Source organism: Trichosurus vulpecula, chromosome 5, assembly GCF_011100635.1.
Source record: "Trichosurus vulpecula isolate mTriVul1 chromosome 5, mTriVul1.pri, whole genome shotgun sequence".
NCBI lineage: Eukaryota > Metazoa > Chordata > Mammalia > Diprotodontia > Phalangeridae > Trichosurus > Trichosurus vulpecula.
The window spans coordinates 50,151,892-50,170,305 of record NC_050577.1 but is presented as its reverse complement, the minus strand read 5'-3'; the positions used below and the strand labels follow the sequence as shown (position 1 = coordinate 50,170,305).

The 18,414-nt window shown below is 37.3% G+C and overlaps 1 protein-coding gene across 1 annotated transcript in view; it reads left to right on the top strand.

Moving 5' to 3' along the window:
- CDK14 (cyclin dependent kinase 14) overlaps nt 1–18,414 on the top strand; it is a 657,433-nt gene that overhangs the window by 368,533 nt on the left and 270,486 nt on the right. The window contains exon 9 of the mRNA XM_036761007.1: nt 12,641–12,761. Coding sequence (XP_036616902.1) covers nt 12,641–12,761 — 121 coding nt within the window. The remainder of the gene's footprint in view (nt 1–12,640; nt 12,762–18,414) is intronic.

Here is an 18,414-nt window from a genome sequence, read left to right as displayed (position 1 = left end):
ACCCAAATACTGTGATAATGATCCAAGAGACTGAAAAATAAAAATATTCTTCTCCTCTTGGTAGAGAGTCGGGACAGTACAAGGACAGCATGTTGCACATACTATCAAGTTTGGTCACTTTATTCAGTTGTTTTCAGTTAACAGTTTATCCTTGTTATAAGAGAGGTTTCAGTTGGCTGTAGCACTGTGAGTAGAGGTGGGGGACTCTCTTAGATGCTAAATCCAAAAATGACTGTAATATAGCAACCAAAAACAATTGGTTTTAAAATAAGACAATTTTTACTTATGCTTGCCTTTGGCAAATCACTTAACCACTTTGCAGTTTTCTCATTTGTAAAATGAGGGGAATTGTACTATCTGAAGCCTTCTCTGTCTCTTAATTTGTGGTCCTATGAAGTTACCACCACTACACAAAATAGTGCTCCATCTCGTTTTTATTTTTGTAAAAACATTTACACATGTGAAACTCACATTTTTATTTTTGTAAGTTCTTTACAGTAAACTCTTATGTCTTGGGTGAAGGGTTTTTTTTTTGTTTTTTTTTTTTTTTTTACCATGGGCTTTCAGAGAAATATATCCCAGAAGATGAGAAAAGGGACTTTGAAAACCAGCAGTACCAAATACATTGCTATTTCTAACATTAAATGGATGGAATAATTCAAAGTTGATTGAATGTCTCTTCTTATTAAAATCATGTTTTTGACATCAAGTCAAAAGCTTATTTATCATACCTGACCCCCTAATTATAGTTTGCTGTTACTTCACAAAATAGTATCTAGTTAGCATACATATGAATATATAGACATATACCTACTGTATATTTTGCATATATGTGCTAAACAGATGGTTTATGATGAAGTGTTTAAAGGCACTGGATATTATAACTTGGTTAATGAACCAGGTACTTATAATTTATTCAAATAGTTTATTTTACCAATAAATTTTTTTTCATATAAGAGAATTTAATCCACAAACATCACCAAACTTGTAGAAATTGTTGGCATAGTAAGGTCATTGTAGTTCTTTATTTCTGTTGTGGTTTTTGTCATCCAAAGTAGAGGTCATCTTGCTCATATCCAACATTGAAATAATAGCTATGAGGGTCATTAACTGAAAAACTGAAGCCAGAGATGCAAATGTAAATCGGTGAACTGTGAAACTGATGATGTATTCATATCTACAGTCCCGGAAATGATTCTGTTTCCCTCATTAATGTATACATGATGTGATGTATCATTGAAGTGGAATTACTGATTAGTGATATTTTTGATGAACTTGCGCATATATGGTCTTCATGTGAACATAATTTATTAATTTCACAGAATTGTGGAATTTTAGAGCTGGAAATCTAGGTAAACAAGATGTTATTAAATATAAATAATAAATGAAGTATAAGCTTTTATATACAATGTTTTTAAAAACTTATTTTTTATTTCTTTTTGCAATGGGCTATTAAATTTAGACTGAAATTAAAAATAGGAGACATCTTAGAGATATTCTTACCCAATCTCTTTAATTTGACACCTGCCATGTTAACACAGAGCAGGGCATTATCAGAACTCGAACTCAGATATGGTGAATACCAGACCAGTCCTCTAACTTTTCTGTTACTTTTCCCATATGGTGCTCAGCCAGTACATGCTAAGTATTTCATCACAGTGCATTAGATACTTTCACTAAACTAATAACCACCCCCCTCCCAAATATTCTCTTTCTGTTTAATTCTAATCCATTGGAAGATTGTGGTTGGTTCTATATAGCTCCCTATTAATGAAAGATACATATTTTGTTCGTACTTTGATCAGCCAAGTAAGTTTTGGTGATTTAATTTTATGTGATAAGAATCTCTTAATAAAACCATGCAGCCCATCAAGAGATAGGAGAGGATTCTGGGAAGATGGCAGAGTAGGTCAGAAGACATTGGGCTCTCCAAATTTTCTCCACGAAAAATAAAGACAGAGCATCACCTCAGAGCAGCAGAAATAAACACTAGTATAACTGTCCTCCTAAGACAATTTGAGAAGACCTCAGGAAAGACCCAACCTCTAGGGACTGAGGTTCTGCCTGAGTGAAGTATAAACACCTCCAGGCTGCCTGTGCAGAATCAACAAAAAAGAAGCCCTGGGGGCAGCTGGGTTGAGAGGCAGCCTAGACCTTAGAAACTTACATTTTGCAGACTGTGTGGGGGTCTGGCAGCTGAGTAGGAGAAGATTGAAGGACCTTACACTGTTGAGGGATGCCAAGCAAAGCTGTGCTGACCAGATGCATCCCAGGCTGCAGAGGGATAAAGAGCTAGCACATACATGGTGGGTGCAGTAGCAGAGGGGCAGGGACCCTGTCCTGTTGACTGTGGACACTTGCAGCAGAGCAGAGTCCCTGGTTTTAGTTCCAGGGCAAAGAGGACAGCTGTAGTTTGCAGCCATCAGAGGGATGAGAGGGACCACAGAAAGCAAGACCATCTGCAGAACAGTGTGGCTGGGGGCCCTAGCAGTGACTTAGGAGTGGAGAGCAGAGCCCAAGGTTGGGCCCTGAGACAGACCTCAGAAAATAACAGTAAGAAGGACTTGAGGCTTGGGGCATCATTCTCCATACCTTGGGATTACAACTTGGTTACACTAGTAGCTGCTAAAAACAAAATAAAACAAAAAAAAATGAGTAAGCAAAGGAGAAAGAACCTAACCATAGATAGTTACTATGGTGATAGAGAAGATCTGGGTTTATATTCAGAGGAATATAATAGAGCTAAAAAAGGCACTCCTTTTTCAATGAGAAGCGTTAAATGGTCTCAAGTACAAAAAGAGTTCTTAGAAGAACTTTAAAAGGACTTTAAAAATCAATAAGAGAGATCAAGGAAAAATTAGAAAAATGAGAGCAATCCAGAAACATCAAGGAAATTATGAAAAAAAAGTCAACCAACTTCAAATAGAGAATCAAAAACTTAAGGAAGAAAATAATGCCTTGAAAACTAGAATTTGGCAAGGGGAAACTAATGGCATTCTAAGACACCAAGAAATCATAAAACAAAATCAAAAGAATGAAAAAATAGAAGAGAAAGTGAAACATCTCATCAGAAACAACTGATCTAGAGAATAGGTCAAGGATAAATAAGAATAGTCAGACTACCTGAAAATTATGATTAAAAAAACGATCTTGATACAGTATATAAGAAATTATCAAGGAAAATTGCCCTAAAGTTCTAGAACAAGAAGACAAAGTAGAAATAGAAAAAATCCACCAATCACCACCTGAAAGAGATCCCAGGAGGAAAACTTATAGGAATATCATAGCAAAGTTTCAAAGCTCCCAGGTAAAGGAGAAAATATTGGAGGCAACAAGGAAAAAAAAACAATTTAAATATCATGGAGCTACAGAAAGGATTACACAAGATCTAGCAGCTACTATGTTGAAGGACCATAGGTCTTGAAATACTATATTCTGTAGAGCAAAAGAGCTGCGGTTACGACCCAGGGTAACTTACCCAGGAAAGTTAGGTATAATCCTGAATGAAAAAAGAAAGGATATTTAATGAACTCAAAAGACTTTCAGGTTTTTGTGACAAAAACCCGAGAATGTAAGGGAAAATTCAACATATAACATCCAGGGGAAATATAAGGTAAATATTAAAGACAAATTATAAGGGACTCGATAAGGTCAAATTGTTTACTTCATATATGTGAAAATATTAGCAATACTCTTATGATTGTCATCATTATTTGGGTAGTTTGAAAGAAAGGCTTGGGCTGAGCTGAGTATGATGAGGTGATTCTAAAAAAAATAAACTGTGTAGGGAGAGTTAAAAAGGAATAACTATTTTATGCAAGTGAGGCATAAAAGGAAAAATTGGTACAGAAGCTAATAGGGGAGGGGCTAGTAGTGTTGGAATGTTACTTGCATCGGGAATTGGTTAAAGAGGGAACAACATACATATCTAGAAGGGCATAAAAGTCTTCTAAATTCAGAAAGAAATAAGAGGGCAAGGGTAAAGGGTGGGGGGTAGGATAAGGGAGGGACTTTTAGAGGGGTGTGTAGATTAAGGAATAGGAGGGCAAGGTATCAGAGTAGAAGTAAAACGGAGGAGTAGGTAAGGGGTGAGAAGGATAGTGAGGAAAAATAAGAAGCTACAAGTAATTATTGCTTAGAATATAAATGGAACAAATTTACCCATAAAACGGAAATGAATAGCAGATTAAAAATTTGAATTCAACAATATTGTTGCCTTTGGGAAACATAAAAATGAGAGATACATGCAAAGGTAAAATAAAGGGCAGGAGTAGAATTTATTATGTAAAAAAAGCAGGGATAATAATCATGGTCTCAGAAAAAGTTAAACAAAATAGATCTAATCAAAAGTGAAAAATTGAGAAACTACACTGTGTCTGCAATATTATTCAATATTCTTTTAGACCATTTAAAATACCTAGATGGTATAAAGTATGTGAGTGTATACATGCGAAAACAGACACAGGAACTATATGAACATAAACATGAAACACTTTTTATGTAAATAAACTCAGATCTAAATAATTGAAGTAGTATTTATTGTTCATGGGTAGGTAAAGCCAATATAATTTTTTAAAATGACAATTTTACCTAACTAAACTATTTACTCAATATTCCAATTAAATTACTAAAAAAAAAATTAATGATTTAGAAAAAATAACCAAGTTCATTTGGAAGAACAAAAGGTAAGGAAGTAAATTCAGCAGTATCAGTCCATAAAGTACATTATAAGGTGAGAACATTGTCTAAATGTAAAAAGGATAATTTCTATTATTTTAAATTAAAACTTTCTTGTATAAATAAAACCTGTGTAGCTAAGAACAAAAAGAATGCAGAAAATTGGGAGAAAGCTTTCATAGACAATCTCTCAGATAGGATGTGATTAGTTTGGAATGTTGCTGTGGCAGGAAATGATGATCTGGTTGATTTTGAAAAACGTTGGAAAGATTTGGACTTAGGAAGGAAGTTGCTATCCACGGTCAGAGGCATCGATGATAGGAAGAAATAAGCATGGTACCATCTTATGTATATATGTGTGAGTCTATATGTGTGAATATATGTGTATGTTTATAGATATCTATGTGTATGAATACATATCCACACTTAATTGTGGCCTTCTTTAGGGTGGGGAGGGACATGGAGGAGAAAAAAATAAAGTTAAAAGTGCACAGTAGAAAACAAAAGAAAACCAATAAGGAAGTAAAGAAAAGCAGAACAGTTTTGAAAACAATGTGTACTATTTTATTATATAAGTTTTCTTGGAATGGAAATTTATTGTTTTATATTGAATCCTCTTATGGTCTGCTGTGTACATGGCAGTATTTTTTTTTCTTTTCTCATTTTGTATTTAAGTTTAAAATAAAAAAATACTAAAAAAAAGAGATTAAAGAGGGATGCATTAATATAATCTAACTGACACCAAAGATTTAAGTAGGGTGGGGTTTGGAGGAAGAATATCAGTATATTAAAATGTAAATGGAAAGGAAGAGTCTAGACAAATAAAAAGTAAAATTCTAGAGGTTTTATTGAAAAAGGGTGAAAAAAAAGACTCCATACCTGAATCATTCAAAAGTTCTGCAAATGGATAAGATATGAAACAATTTCTTTTGGTTTACTTTTTATCAAGCTATCAAGAAATAATTCAAAACTAGTCTTAATTTTGTAAATTATATCAGATTTTTCCAGTGCTTCTGGATTCATTTAAAGTCTGGCACAACTAATCAAATGAATAATAAATTAGCATTAAGAGTAAGGGTGACTAAGTGGATGAATCAATAGTTAAGTGCTTATCTTATTTCTCTTCATGGTTCTGTGTGACCCTGAACTAGTCAGTCAGCTTCTACTTTGATTTCTTTTATCTCGAATAAAATCGACATTTGTCATGAGGAAATGATTTTGAAGGTTATCAAGTCAGAGTTGGTATTTACACAGAGTTTTTGTAGCACCTTAGCAACATTAAAATAAATAGATAAGTATGTGTGTGTATATATACATATGTATAGGATGTCTGGCATAAACAAAATGATTACCATTACCATAATCAAGGAGCTCAGCACATTGACAACAAAAAGATTGTTGATTTTTGTGGTCCTGAATGCTCCGATGCACATTTTGACTTTTTTTTTTTGTCGAAGTTAGATTTTAATCATTTTGAAACAGTTAAAGAACTTTTATGTGTTCTTAGGATTAGACTGTGTTATCTGAGATTATAACTTGCCCCAATTGGGTAGAAATTCTAGTTTAGAAGACTTAAGTTTAATATGTGGAAGAATATTATAATGATTAAAACTGTCCAAAAGGAATAGACTGTCCCCCTTCCTGCACATCAGAACTGCCATTTGTCTGTCCCCAGAAGTAGTTTAGAGGTTAGATAAGATGGTTATTTAACTGGAATGTTAGTGCATCATAATAATGTTGGGCTACACATTTATTCAACGAATATTTAATAAGAACCTCTCCTCTTTCTCTTTCTGGCTTCCTTCTTCCCCTTCCCTTCCCTTCCCTTGCCCTTGCCCTTGCCCTGCTCTGCCCTGCCCTGCCCTCCCCTCCCTTCCTCTTCCCCTTGCCTTTGCCCTTCCCCATCCCTTTTCTTTTTTCCTTGGATTTCCTTTCCTCTCCTCTCCTTTCCTTTCACTTTTTGCCATTAAAAAAATTATTAGCGCCAACAGCTGGAAGTTGACCTCGTTGAGTTATTATGAAAGCGTCTTCTGTGTGTATGCACACATACTTTAACAGACACCCACCCGGAGCTTCTTCTACAAGAATTGCAACCTGTAAATAATGTGTAGTCATCTGGCAAGCCGATCACATTGGCTTTTGACTTTTAATTCACAGTAACACTAACTATTAATATAAGAAGTTTTGATGATAGTCCCTGAGCTCCACCTTTTTGAAAAGGTAGGGTATCTCTCTTCCTGTAGTGTAACCATGGCAACTGACAAGGAACCTAGAAAGAAAGCTTTCACACATGCTGTGCTAATTAATCCAGCCCTCCAGTTTTCCTTCAGCTGGAGGATGTGGTTAAATAAATTTTGCATGAGTAAGCATGTTTTGATGCACAAACTAGATAAATATGTAGCAATATATCTTTACCAAAAATATTTGAGAAGTTGACAGTTTCCAAATTTATTCATGATTAGAGCAGGAAAAGAAGGTACAATTGAATTCTTACACTTCTGGAGGCTTTGCTGTGACATTCCTTGTATATACCTTTGAAAACTTTTGATTTATTTCCCTTTTACATCAAGTTTAAATGTCCTTTAAGGTAAAAATCTTTTGCTTCTCAGCAGGCAGAACACCTTCGTTGGAAACTTATGTTTTTCAGTAGTCTATATGAGACTGAGAAGAGATAATTTTACTCTCCACTCTTTATATGAGAGCAGGAAGAGATAATTTTACTCTAGGGATAATAAAGAGTCGCTTTGAGAGGAAATGTATTTGATAACATGCTGTATTCTTGGCCATAGCCAGTGCATGAGGAAACCCCTAAGCAGGTGGAACACACAGAAAAGTTAGATAGTGAAAGGTCTGGTTTTCACTTTAGTTTAGAGGTTTAGGCCTCATTCTTTCATTAAAAGTTTTTATAGCTATTTTCTGTTTCTTAAATCATCATTGTTTTCCCAACTTTCCCTACCCTGCCTCCCCCAGTCATCCCCTATGACAAATAGTATTTTTTAAGAAAAGAAAAAAACCAGCAAAAAATCAGCCTATCTGATCAATACGTTGAAAAAGCCTGAAAACATGAACAATGTTGAACATTTATGGGTCTCCCTTTTCCAGGAAGGGGTAGATTGGGAAGTGTTTTCTTATTTCTCTTTGTTTGAGTCAAGCTTGATCTTTATGATTTTGTTGCATTTACTTTGGTTTTTTGGGTGTTCTTTCCATTTACTTTATTGTAGTCACTGTGTATGTTGTTTATTTAGCTCTGCTTACTTCACTCCTCATCAGTTCATGTAGATCTTTCGATGTTTCTCTGTATTTATCACACTTTCATTTCTTACATTCGTGTTTGTTTAGCCGTTCTCCAATTGATAGGCATTCATTTTTTCCCTCAGTCATTAAATGTCACAAAACAGTGTTGCTATAAATATTTTGTGGTATATGAGGACTTTTTTCTTATTAATGGCTTCCTTAGGGTATAAGCTCAGGAATGGAGTCTATGATTTAAATGGTATGAACATTTTAGTCACTTTACTTGCATAATTCCAGATTGCTTTCCAGAATGGAAGTACCGTTTCATAGCTTTACCAGAAGTATATTATTATGTCGATCTTCCCACGGCCCCTCCAACTTGAGCCTTTTTTGGTCATTTCCGCCCGATTTTCAGGTATAAGGTGAGACCTCAAAGTTGTTTTGATGAGCATTAGAATCTCTAATTCTTAGTGATCTAGAGTATTTTTTTTTCATGTAGTTGTAAATACTTTGCTATTTTTTGAAGACCTTTTTGTTCATAACCTTTGACTATCTGTTGGGGAATGGTGCTACACCTCTGTCTTTCTATCTGAAATTCTTAATGGGATTTTAAGCTGACTCTGGCAGTTAGGGGTGCTGCCCAAATAGCCGTATGATATTATGGTGGATCTAGCATGAAGGTTCTAGGTTCAAGTGAATGCTTAGCACCTGGCTGACTTTGGGCAAGCCGTTGCACTTGCCTGCAATTCTGTTTACTCATTACTAAAATGAAAGGGCTTGGCTGGTGTGGAGCTCTAAATCTCTAATCCCATATCTTCTAGGACTTGTCCAGCAAGTGCAACAGATTGAAATTCAAAGAACTGTCCCTAATTTCACTGACTTTTCTATTCAGTAAGCAAATCCTAGTTGCATCTCTGCTGTTACTTATTCCTTTCCCAGGAACCACTTTAGCCTCATGGGATGATGTCAGCTACAGATTCAAATTTCCCCTTTCTATTAAATTTTCACCATTATCTTCAGTGGCTTCAATATCCATGATTGATCACCTTTACAGTGTCTTGGCTTCTGTGATGCTTTTGATGTTCCACGTTAAGCACACATCGGCCCATCCATACCCTGGACCTCACCATAGCAAAGTACTACTCAGCTTCTGAAACCTCTTGGTGATCTCTCTGTTTGACCATAGAGCTGAACCACTGGAGCTTGGGAGACAGATTAGATCTGTCTAGTCTATCAGCGAACTTGTAGAAATTGGAAAGGATTGAGCCATTTCAGGTGTTTGGGCTGGAAGTCCCTTCTTCCATAAAGGAGAATATATGAGTGAGTGTTGAAAAACAAACAAAATGAAAGAAGACCAAAACAAAAAAACCATGAGAAAGTACCTGAAGTTTTCCAAATTTCCTAGCACAAAGAGAATTGAAAGAATCGGGGCAAACAGTTCTGGATGGGGCATCTGTCCTTGACCTCCATGCTTCAGAAGCCATGCCCAAGTCCATGGCCTCAAACATAACCACCGGACTGACAACCACCCGAGAGCATCAGGCTGAGTACAAGATAGCCTCCTAGCTGTTTAACCTACTGGGACCTGAGAGGTCAGGCCCCAAAAAACACCTACAAGGTACTAACCCCAACTGCAGGGCCAGAAGGGGATAGAGAGAGGGAGACGCTTACATACCTTCCAGTCCTGGCTGGAGAAGAACTTGAGATTAGAAGTTGTTCCCAGTTAGGAAACGATATGAAGAGGTCAGGAAACTATATGCTTTTAGGGATGCTCGAGACCCCAAAATACCCACACACTGGGTCCTGCTTGAATGAATTTGACTCAAGCCTTCTCACAGACAAAGAAAGACAGAGTTTATTACAGATTCGCCATAATGGGTTGTCTTATCTCACCCTTTGTGATGCTTGTTTTCACAAGTGGACCAAATTCCATCTGAGGTAGATGGAATCTGAACACCTTCATGGAGGCAAGCTGAAACTTATATACGCAAAGATTATGGGAGGGATCTAGGGTGGTCCTAGGGTGTTGGGAGGAGGAGTTTAGGGAGGGTCTTGAAGAGGAGTCTGAGGAGGAGCTTGATCAGACTGGCATGAGGCCAGACCGAAGAGAATGGATTAAAGGAGGGAAGTTGCTGAAGGCTACCTGGAGATAATATAGAGCTCGGCTAGTTTAAGGGTAACAGATTTGGGCATAGACACTCTGACAAGATCAGGGGTGGAAACTAGCCAGACAATGGAGGGCTAGGCTAGATTAGAGTAACCTAGGCAGAGATTTGGGCCTAGCAATAATGAAAGGCTTATGACTTCATCTAGTGGGAAGTCTAAATACCATCACTACCAGTATTTTCTCAGTCACTAATGGCATCCCCCTTTGCTCCCTGTGTCTAGTCCTCCTAAACTTTCTATTCTCACTTTTGCTGACCTAATTCAGGATTTTCTTTACTAGATGCCTGGACTGTTGTAGTAGTTGCAATCCCTATGCTTTCATCTCTAATCTCTCCCACAAGTACCTGCCAGATTAACCTTCACAAAATTCTACTTTGCACGTCACCTCTGTGTACAAAAAAATTATCTACAGGACACAGGTTAAAATCCTTAAACAGACAATGTAAGGCCATCCACTATCTGATCTTATCTCTCGTTCAAATAAGCCTTTTAGCCCAAGAAACATTATTGAATGCCTCCTGTAGACAAAACATTGGGTTTGACAGTGATGTCTCTTCTAAGCAAGAAAGGTTTCATGTCGAAAGTAGCCCTTGAATATGGATTATTTGTGCCTGACTTACGGTAGAACCTTCTAAGCTCATATTGGTCTGATTAGTCACAGCTGGACACACTGTACAGTGATCCTGACATCGTGATGTCATTTTGGTCTTCTTTGAGTACAAAGGACAACAAACAAGCCCTTGAACCTAATTTGGAGAGTTTATAAGAGGTGGGGGTGATGAGAAAGAACATTTCAGGTATGAGGGGCAGCCAGTGCCGAAGCATGGAGAAGAGAGATAGAATATTGTATGAAGTAGCGAGAAGGCCAGTCAGCAACATGGAGCCTGTGATGTTCAGTCTTGCCTGACCTGGGCTCTGTCATTACTAGACTTCTTTTTGATTTACTCTTCCTTCTTCTCCTACTTTTAAATTCTTCTTTATGATGTTTGTTTTCCTAATATTTTCCTAATAATTTCAAGGACTGTTAACTGTTGATGTGAGCATACATTCCACCAATGCTGTTTGAAGTCCTTCTATGGCTAAACAGTTGGTCTTTGAAAGTTGGCTTTGGCCACAGTATTCATCAGCATGGATTCCACCTGGTGATGAGCACCTTAACTTACGAAGGTTGATCCTGAGACAACCTCATGTTGCTGGTCCTTGAAACCTTTCTAGCATTCTGGAAGTGCCAGAGCTTAACTTCTGCCTTCAAATAGCCTAAGTTCACCTCCATGTCATGATGAGGAATTGGGGGAGGACTTAGCTGGAGGTGTGCTGTCTGCTGCTGAAAACCACCTTTCATTCAGATTCTTGATGCTTGAGTATATCTTGCCTGTTCTTGATAGAGGATCCTTTCTTTTTTGAGGTTGCCTGCACTAAAGTATGGAAAAGCCTGAAGAAGATATATTGGGAGGAAAAAACACACCTAAAAGCTGATTATGGATATCTGTTGTAAAAAATGCATGTCATCTAAAAAGTTAATAATTTTTTCTTTGTGCATTTATAAGGATATAATTTTGAGTAATAAATAAGGGATTAATTGGATAATTCAGTCTTAGAAAAAACTACATTTGTTGTTTGGGTTGAGTGATAATTTCATAATTAGGAATTCTTTCTCTCACTGTGACCTATTAATATTTAAATGTATGTATACTTAAAAACTGTTGTAATAAATAGGAAAAAAGAGTTCATGATGTAAGATTTTTTCGAAAGCTTCAACTATTCAAAGTACTGAAGTTAACTTTACAGTGGTGGTTAACTTCCTATATAAAATTCATTGTGTGTTTATGTACACACACACACACACACAGAAAAATTTTTTTTTAAATAAATGTGTGTGTATTTTAGACTTGACAGTGATAAACAAAGAATTCCATCTTGGAATTGATAAAGAGATACCTACCATATTTTTGCAAGACACTGGAGAGAATAGATTTGTTTCATTCTTTAGTTCATGTATATTCCCCAGCCAAGGTGGGGAATAACCATCATGCCAAATTGCATTCATCAAGACTAGAAAGGAAGCTACATGTTAGGATTTATTGTTTTCCTTTTAACTGAAATATATGGAACTCATTATGCTAGTGTCCTATTGGTGATATGGTAGCAAATATGATATATTTATTCTCATTAGCTATGTTGCTTTTAATGATTATTTGATCTTCATAAATGCAAAATGATTGAGTTGGTAGAAAAACAATGCCTTACTCTGCCAGATTCATTCTCATAATTCTTCCACAGATATCTGAAAAAGATACTATTAAAACAATTAGGTGGCCTATGTTGACCATAAATTACTTTCCCTAGCCTTGTGCTTTTAATAATTTATAACCAACACATCCTTTGGTTATGGCCTCAAAGACTAAGGTGGCACTATTAATTCACCAATAAGATTGATCCCATTCCATTCATGTATTTTGTATTACATACCCAGTCTGACCTTTGAAACTTGTAAACATTCCGTTCTATGCTCCCTTGCTCCACTTATGCTGATTAAGCTTTATTTCTATTCTGTCACCCACAGGTCTTGCAAGAGCAAAATCGGTCCCTAGCCACACGTACTCCAATGAAGTGGTTACTCTGTGGTACAGGCCTCCAGATGTCCTCTTGGGCTCAACAGAATACTCCACCTGCCTTGACATGTGGTGAGAAACAGAAGCTTTACACTAGCTATTCTGGCTGCAGCTTTGGGTTAGGGTCAGCCCTAGACAAATATAACCAATGTGAATGAAGATTAATGGTGGAGTAGAACAGGCTGGTGTGTGGTAATACTGCTAGTTTTCCTTCTCTTCTCTTTCTTTTCTCTTCTCTCCTCTCCTCTCCTCTTTCCTCCCTTCCCCTTTCCTTCTCCTCTCTCCTCTTGTCTCCTCTTATTTCCTTTCCTTGAGTTAGGGATACTTCCTAATCATCTCCTAGTTTGCAGATGGTGTATAGTAATCGTACGTGGTGAGCAGAGGCAAGGACATTTTTCTAACCATCAGCATGATGGTTTTCTTTTCTCTGAGAGTCTCAATTTATTGTTCTATCTTTCCATGTATTGGGTCTCCTCCCCTCCCCTCCTCCCATAGGTAATAAAAGCTAAAAAAGAGAAGGGATCATGTTCTACATTCAAAATGGTTCTCAGATGATACTTCAGTGGCCTGGAAAGTTTTTTGTTTCCCAACTGTTAAATGTAGAATTTGAGTTTCAGCAATCCCTTCAAAACCATTGACATCAATCATTTGAAACTAATTGAACAGCAAAAAGAGAGGGGTGGGGGAGAGAGAGAGAGAGAGAGGGAGGGAGGGAGAGAGAGAGAGAGAGAGAGAGAGAGAGAGAGAGAGAGAGACAGAGAGAGAGAGAGAGAGAGAGAGAGAGAGAGAGAGAGAGAGAGAGAGAGAATCAACCCGCAATTATTTTAAGATGGTTTAATCTAGCTTAGCTTACATTTTATGTGATATTCCAGTAAGTATCTGATATGTGACACCAACAGGAAGAAAAGATTGTGTATTTTTTAAAAAAATGCTTAAGAATCAAATATGTCATGCTTTGAATCAAAAGTTTTGCCCTGAGAATGCCTGTTTTTAGAGACCAAGGAGGCTTAAGGCTGCTCTTAGAAGCATTTTCATAGAACAGTCCTATCCAAGGCCACATTTTTCTTCTCTTGTTCAGAGCAAAAATTGATTCACATGGCACCTGGGGATTATTTAATGAGAATTCTCTCCCATGAATTTTAATATTTTAGGGACTGCAAATGTGTCAATAACAGGCCTTAACAAATGGGATAGAGGGAAGGATGTGACGATTTTTTACTTCTGTTTCTGGTTATTTTATTTTTTCCATCTTTCCAAAGTGAAATTATGCCTTATCCATTAATATTTACTGTTTTTAATTTAATTTCCTGTTAATATAATTTCTGTAAATACATGATACATCTCCAATGTGTGGAGTATTCTGAAGTGACAGATGCATAGGATGCAGTTCCTACAGTTGACGGTGCTTTTTCTTCATGAAGCTGAGATCTATTTGACTAAGACAAAGCCAGGTTTCCTTTCTGATGTTCTTGATTATCACATCATAAGCTCATTGATCTAGAGCAAAAGGGTTCATCAGCAGCCATCCAATCTAAAGCACACATTTGGCAAATGAGGAAACTGAGGCCCAGGGATTTTAAGAGATTCACTCAAGGTCACAGAGGTAGTAAGTGCCTGAGTCCAGGTTTGATCTTTGGCTGGCCAGTGTACTCTATACTACCCTGTCTCCTAAAGCTTTGGGACCTAAAGACAGTCACAGTCCTAGCATAATACACTCTATGTCATCACTTTTGTTGTTGTCGCTGTGTCATTTTCAGTTGCATCTGACTCTTTGTGACCCCATTTGGGTTTTTTCGTTTTTGCGGCAAAGATGCTGGAGTGGTTTGCCATTTCCTTCTCTGACTCGTTTTACAGATGAGAAAACTAAGGCAAACAGGGTTCAGTGACTTGCCCAGGGTCACATAGCGAGTGTCTGAAGCCACATTTCAACTCAGGTCTTCCTGACTCCAGGTTTGGTACTCTATCCACTTCACCACCTGGCTGCCCTTGTCATCTCTAAAAGCTGCTTATTACAACCTGCAGAAAGACTGTTCCTGGGATAAAAGATTCAGGAGTTTCCCAAAAGTTAAGAGACACAATTCCTAAAAGTAGGAAATGAAATAGAGATACTCAGAGAACACGGTATTAGGGCTGAACGTTTGGTGTACATCTGAGAATGAAGAGAACCTAGTTGGTGTTTGTCCGTCTGCTACCACCCCTCAGTGCTTCACTGCGGCTCTCCTTGAACATGTGGTCTTTAGGGTGACTGTTATTGATCCAACACCATATGGTGGTGGTGCACTTTAATTCCCTCCAACTGTGCCTAACCTTCTTTGACTTGAGCACATACTTTTACTTTATTGTTCAAATTCCCATCTGGATGGCGCTTGGGGAATGTTTGCATTCTTCCCCTTTTCCCTTGAGAGATGCGGTGAGCTTTGATGTTAGGAGTTCTTTGACCTCGGAATGAATTCGTCGATGGTAGATACTAGTGATATTTCTCCTGCTTCATTCTGCCTTCTGTATTTCTGCCTCTTGGCCTAACCTTTTCTCATCTCTATCTGATGTTTCCTTTCTCCTTCATGAGAGATATTTCCTTTCTCCTTCCTTTCCCCTCATTTTTCATACTTTGGTGCTGTTGCAGTTCACATTCAAAAGCACTGACAGTAATGATTTCCCATTATTTGGGGGCTGATAGAATCAATATCTTTCTCCCACCTTCTTTATGCCTTTTGGGCTGTTTGTGCCTTGGTTACCATTGGACATGAACAGGAGATACAGACAATAAGTTAAGTTATTAGATTTGGCTGAGTTAAAGGCTCATCTAGAGCCATCTCTCTCTCTCTCTCTCTCTCTCTCTCTCTCTCTCTCTCTCTCTCTCTCTCTCTCTCTCCCTCCCTCTCCTCCTCTCCCTCTTTCCTCTCCACCCCCCCCACACAGTCACTATCCCAACCTCAGTGAGCTGGGCTTGTGTACATTCCTTTCCCAAGTGCTCGTGTTTTCCTCTGTGAACCATCAGTATGAAAATCTTAGGTTCCACCAGAAAGGTCAGCTCAGGACTTTGGTTATAGAATATAATTTTGAAAATGGTGATGGCTCGAAGCCAGTCATATTTTAGTAACTGGACGATCATTTGAATATTAAACTTGTATTTTACATGGTGAAACCTATGGATATATAAGTGATAGGGTTTCTCCAAAACCTACGACGGCCTTCTTTCAAGTGCAAATCTATTACCATAGATTTGTGATGTGCCTACTTTAGATGCACAGGGCTTGGTTTCCAGTTTTGTCCCCATTTCTCTTTTTCCTCCAAGGAGAGGATGGCTTGGGATCCCTTTGCCAATTTACTTTGAGTGGAGACATAATGGCACCATCACAATAAGACTCTTATTTAAATGGAAGGGCGGAAAAAAAAATCTGAAAGAAAATCATAGAACCCACATGCCCTTTTGTCTACTTGCCAAGATTATTCTTTGCCAGAAAATAATAACAAATGTGTTATATTTGAGCAGCTGCTCACATTTATTGGCTGTTCACATCCAAACCCTAAAATCATGAGTTATGTCCTTGTTATGCCTGTCATTCTTTGTACTGTTATCTCCTAAATCTTTTTTCATTTTTTGCACTGCATTTTCCTAATCATTTTTTTTTCTTACAAAGCTATTTCATTATTACCCTGCAAGTCGCATCCAGATAAAATATATGTACTTTTCCATTTAGAACAAAGATTGCAGGGGCATTGACTTTAACATAATCAATGACATAAACGCTGGGCTCTCAAAGACCCGAAAATGGGGCTGTAATTGAGCGTCAGCCCAGCTGCACCAAAGAGCAGTGCAAATATTAACCCATGGACAGCGGTGGGGAAGCAGGTGGCTATGGTTTCGGGCTGTTTTTATACTTCATTTGCCTTTGTAGGCCTTTATGCTAGTAAGTAAAAACTAATGATCCCCATACAGCGGGATACTCTCCCAGTTTTTGTTTAAATAGCCACAGGCAATAAAAATATTAATGAATACACACGCACATTAAGATTGTCAGCGAATGATGGAAGTGGATGGTGGCAGGGTGTATTGTGATTTACTGGTTTAAGTTTATGATGCTTAGGGAGCAGAAATCTGGCAGCCAGTTCAGCCATTTGAGACACACCAAGAAGCTGGGATCATCTTTCATCCTTTTCCCTTTTTTCTTTGAAGGAGGATTTAAGTGGTAAAGCTAGAGTTAAACCATTACCTCTACTATAACTTGTCTTACTATTTGAATTTAGTAGTTCTTTAAGGGTCAAGGCTGTGGAAAGCATTTTTAACCATCTTTACCAAAAGAGTATATAAAATAATAAAAACCATACTCAATAGTACCAAGTCTGAAAGCAGTTGCAGAGGGAGTCCAGCTTTAGTTGTTGAAGTCATTGCTTTAAACAAGCTTTTTATGCCTTTTTGAGTCTCATAATGCATGCAGGACAGCATCTGTTTTTGACAGTAGTATGCCACTAGGGATACATTTTTAATGTAGCCAACTGTAAGCCATATTTGACCAAGAAATAAGTTTTTTGTTGTGATCATAGGGCCCTCTGGCATTTAAAAAAATACATTAAAGCCACCTTGTGATCTCATGTACAGTATTCCTTAGCCAGGTATAGAGAGAAATCATGTCAGTTTCTTTCTTTCATCTTTTTAAAGACTAATTAACATATTAACTATGCTTGTCAAAGTGTGGGACAAATCACTTATAAATAAGCCTGTCAAATGTAATGAGATTGCATATTAAATCAGCATTTTCTCCATTACATCTCTGATTTAAGATTAAAATTAATTTATTTAACATTGTAGCAGCTGGGTGGTTGGAGAAAAAAATTGGCATACTGGTCTTAATTGGTTGAGAAAGGTGTCTGCATCAAGGTTGATGTTTTCCATGTCAGAAATCAAGGTGTGTATTTATGGGTGTTTAAGAATCTTTAGTGTACCTATTTTATCATAGTTATGGTTCTTATCATTCTTGTTTAATACATGCACTTAAATGTCCAGATTTGTGAAAGGAAGGTGCCTTCATACCTAAGTATGCCAAACTATATCTTGAGGAATGGAACCAATGAAAAAAAAAAACTTCCCCCCATCCCATCTATAACTTTTGAGTAACGGATGTAAGCCTCTATTTTCATTTAAGTCTTGAACAAGAAAATTAGGAAGAAACCTGTCTTTTTGCTGCTACAGAGCAAATGCAGTCAATTTCCCAGTCCATAAAACTGTTTCTGCTCTTTGTCAGATTGTGCCCCACCTGTGTAAATAAAAACTGCCATACATCTTTCATTATAATATAAAAAAGTCTATTACGTGGTCTGCCTTTGTGCCCTGATAGCAGTATTATAGTAGGGTTCTGATGCTCCTGGGAGACTTGTTTTGAAATAAACTAAGTCATAAATCATTAGATTCGGTAAATATCTCTTGAGACAAAATCTGGAGAAAGGTCTGTTTTCCCAACTCCCCAGTATTATTTACACCTTATCCTGAAAATAATGTGACAACTCTAAAGAGGTTTTTACGACGAAACTTTGATTTCTTTTGGTAAAAGCTACCTTTCTTTTTACCTTCAGTATTGTTAAAATTATGATGTGAAAGTGAAGGTTTAATTTAGGCATAGTCAGAAATTGCTTCATCTTTCTGAGGCTTGCCCAAGTGACACCCAGTCCAAGTGATTGCTTGGTATAGCCACTTGGACTGCATTGGGTAAATAGTAAGCCAGAGACA